Source organism: Populus trichocarpa, chromosome 3, assembly GCF_000002775.5.
Source record: "Populus trichocarpa isolate Nisqually-1 chromosome 3, P.trichocarpa_v4.1, whole genome shotgun sequence".
Classification (NCBI taxonomy): domain Eukaryota; kingdom Viridiplantae; phylum Streptophyta; class Magnoliopsida; order Malpighiales; family Salicaceae; genus Populus; species Populus trichocarpa.
Window position 1 is genome coordinate 4,061,602 of NC_037287.2, and position 1,870 is coordinate 4,063,471.

The 1,870-nt window shown below is 35.9% G+C and overlaps 1 protein-coding gene across 1 annotated transcript; it reads right to left on the reverse strand.

Moving 5' to 3' along the window:
- Positions 1–362: 362 nt before the first annotated feature.
- On the reverse strand, positions 363–1,272 carry LOC18096738 (PRA1 family protein F3). Its single transcript, XM_006385289.3, has one exon. It carries the CDS (start codon positions 1,105–1,107, stop codon positions 523–525), a length of 585 nt encoding a protein of 194 aa, XP_006385351.1. The 5' UTR covers positions 1,108–1,272; the 3' UTR covers positions 363–522.
- Positions 1,273–1,870: the final 598 nt, after the last annotated feature.

A 1,870-nucleotide genomic window follows, 5' to 3' on the forward strand; every position in this document is an offset into this window, starting at 1 on the left:
TACAAAATTCTATTCCGTTCAATTTCAAATAAATTTAATGTTAAATAATCAATTTGATTATATATATATATATATATCAAAGAAAAAAATTAAAGTTGATCTTTTCCTACCGTACAAGTTGATCCTTGAACTATTTCATGAAAAAAAGTTGGATATTTGTGACTTTGTTTTAAATCAATAAAATTTCATTTAATTTTACCCAGCAATCACGCATAAACAAAAGGGACATGGTCTTGATTATTGCCATGGACATACTTGGTGGTGAGCTTGCCATGTGGGTTTGCATCTTTCCCTGCACCCACCACTCAAAAGCCGGATGGAAGGATCAAGAATCCACCCCAACAATCAATGAATCTCACTGGTTCCAAAATAAATGACGGCAACTTCATTACAGACCAAAACAAGGAGGAGAAAAAAATGCCTAAGCAATCTGGAAGGAGCACCAAATCAACAAACAGGACAAAATTGATCTTTTATTGGTACAATTAAGATCAAGAAACTCAATTAAAAAGCACCCACCAATTAAGAAGAAGGTCCGGCACCGTCACCGGCACCGGCAGCATGAGTAGAACTCATCAGCCCAGTAGTTTCTTCATCCAAGGACAAATCATCAATCTTCCTTGTAACCCCATGAATCAAAACCAGAACCACGCCAACCAAGAGTGAAACCAGAACATTCCAGGTCACATGTGTCAACAACAAGAAGAAGATGGTCAACACCCCCAACACGATCATCACCACACGATCATCAATTGTGCGGCCTAAAACCACAAGGGGCTCATCACGCAAGAAGTACAAGCACACCCACGCAACTCCCATGACAATAAATACTATGAGAGAGACAGGGTGCCATAACAAGCTCAAGAACAAGATTATCAGCACTACTATCGCGTAGTTCATAGTAAAGTAGGCGATGTTTTTTCTAACTCTTGCTAGCGCATCTGATAGAGTGCCAGGGAAGTTGAAAGACCGGAAGTTGAACATCACTTTCCATGGCTGACGTGTGCCCAGACCAGCTTTTATGCGCTCTTTGGCACGAGAAATGTATTCAAGTTTCGTGGAGCTTCCCGGTGAGGAAGAGGTCGGGATTGTGCCGTAGTTTGCCATTGTTTCCGGGCAGATTCCGGTGGAGGCGGTCCTTGGGTCACGTTCTTGGGTTTTGCTTTTGTCAGGTTTGACCTTTTGGTGATCCTTTTGAAGAGAGATATTAAGGAGATGAGGGGGTGACGTTGTTAAAGAGAGCAAGAGGAAATGTAAGAGAGGAGAGGACTAAATTATATTTATGGACAACTGGATTTATTCCATTTGGATCTCGTAACAGTTACAAAATTATTATTTGATTTAATATTTTTTTAAATGATAAAGGAATATTTTTCTAATGAGCTTGCAGGTTAACCGTTATTATTATTTTTTCTTTGAATTGGTGATCTCAAGAACGCGTTCTTCGCATTTTGTTGAGAGTAATTTAATAAAATATCTTGGACACTATCCTTCGAAAAAAATAAGTAAGAAAGCATATTGTTTTTAACCATCTGACCTTCTAGAAGTAGGAAATTTATTTTAATTTATTTTTATATAGTTATTGTAGTATATAAAAAATATTTTAATATCAGGTTGATATTAAAAAAATATCTCAGCATCACGGCATGATCTATTTTTTTAAAAAAATTAGTTAAATAAAAAATCATTTTGAAAATAATAATTTAGTTAAATGAAGAAACTTTAATGTGGATTATAAATGATTTTCCTGTATATGAAATAGTTTCTGGACGAAGCACACATGAAAAATTAGACTTTTCATATTGTATGGAAAAGAATAGGGCCTACACCTTAATGAATGATGATATTTTTTTTTTATTACTATCGAAGG

Coding starts and splice junctions, on each gene's coding strand:
- LOC18096738 (XM_006385289.3), bottom strand. CDS start 1,107: ATGGCAAACTACGGCACAATCCCGACCTCTTCCTCACCGGGAAGCTCC.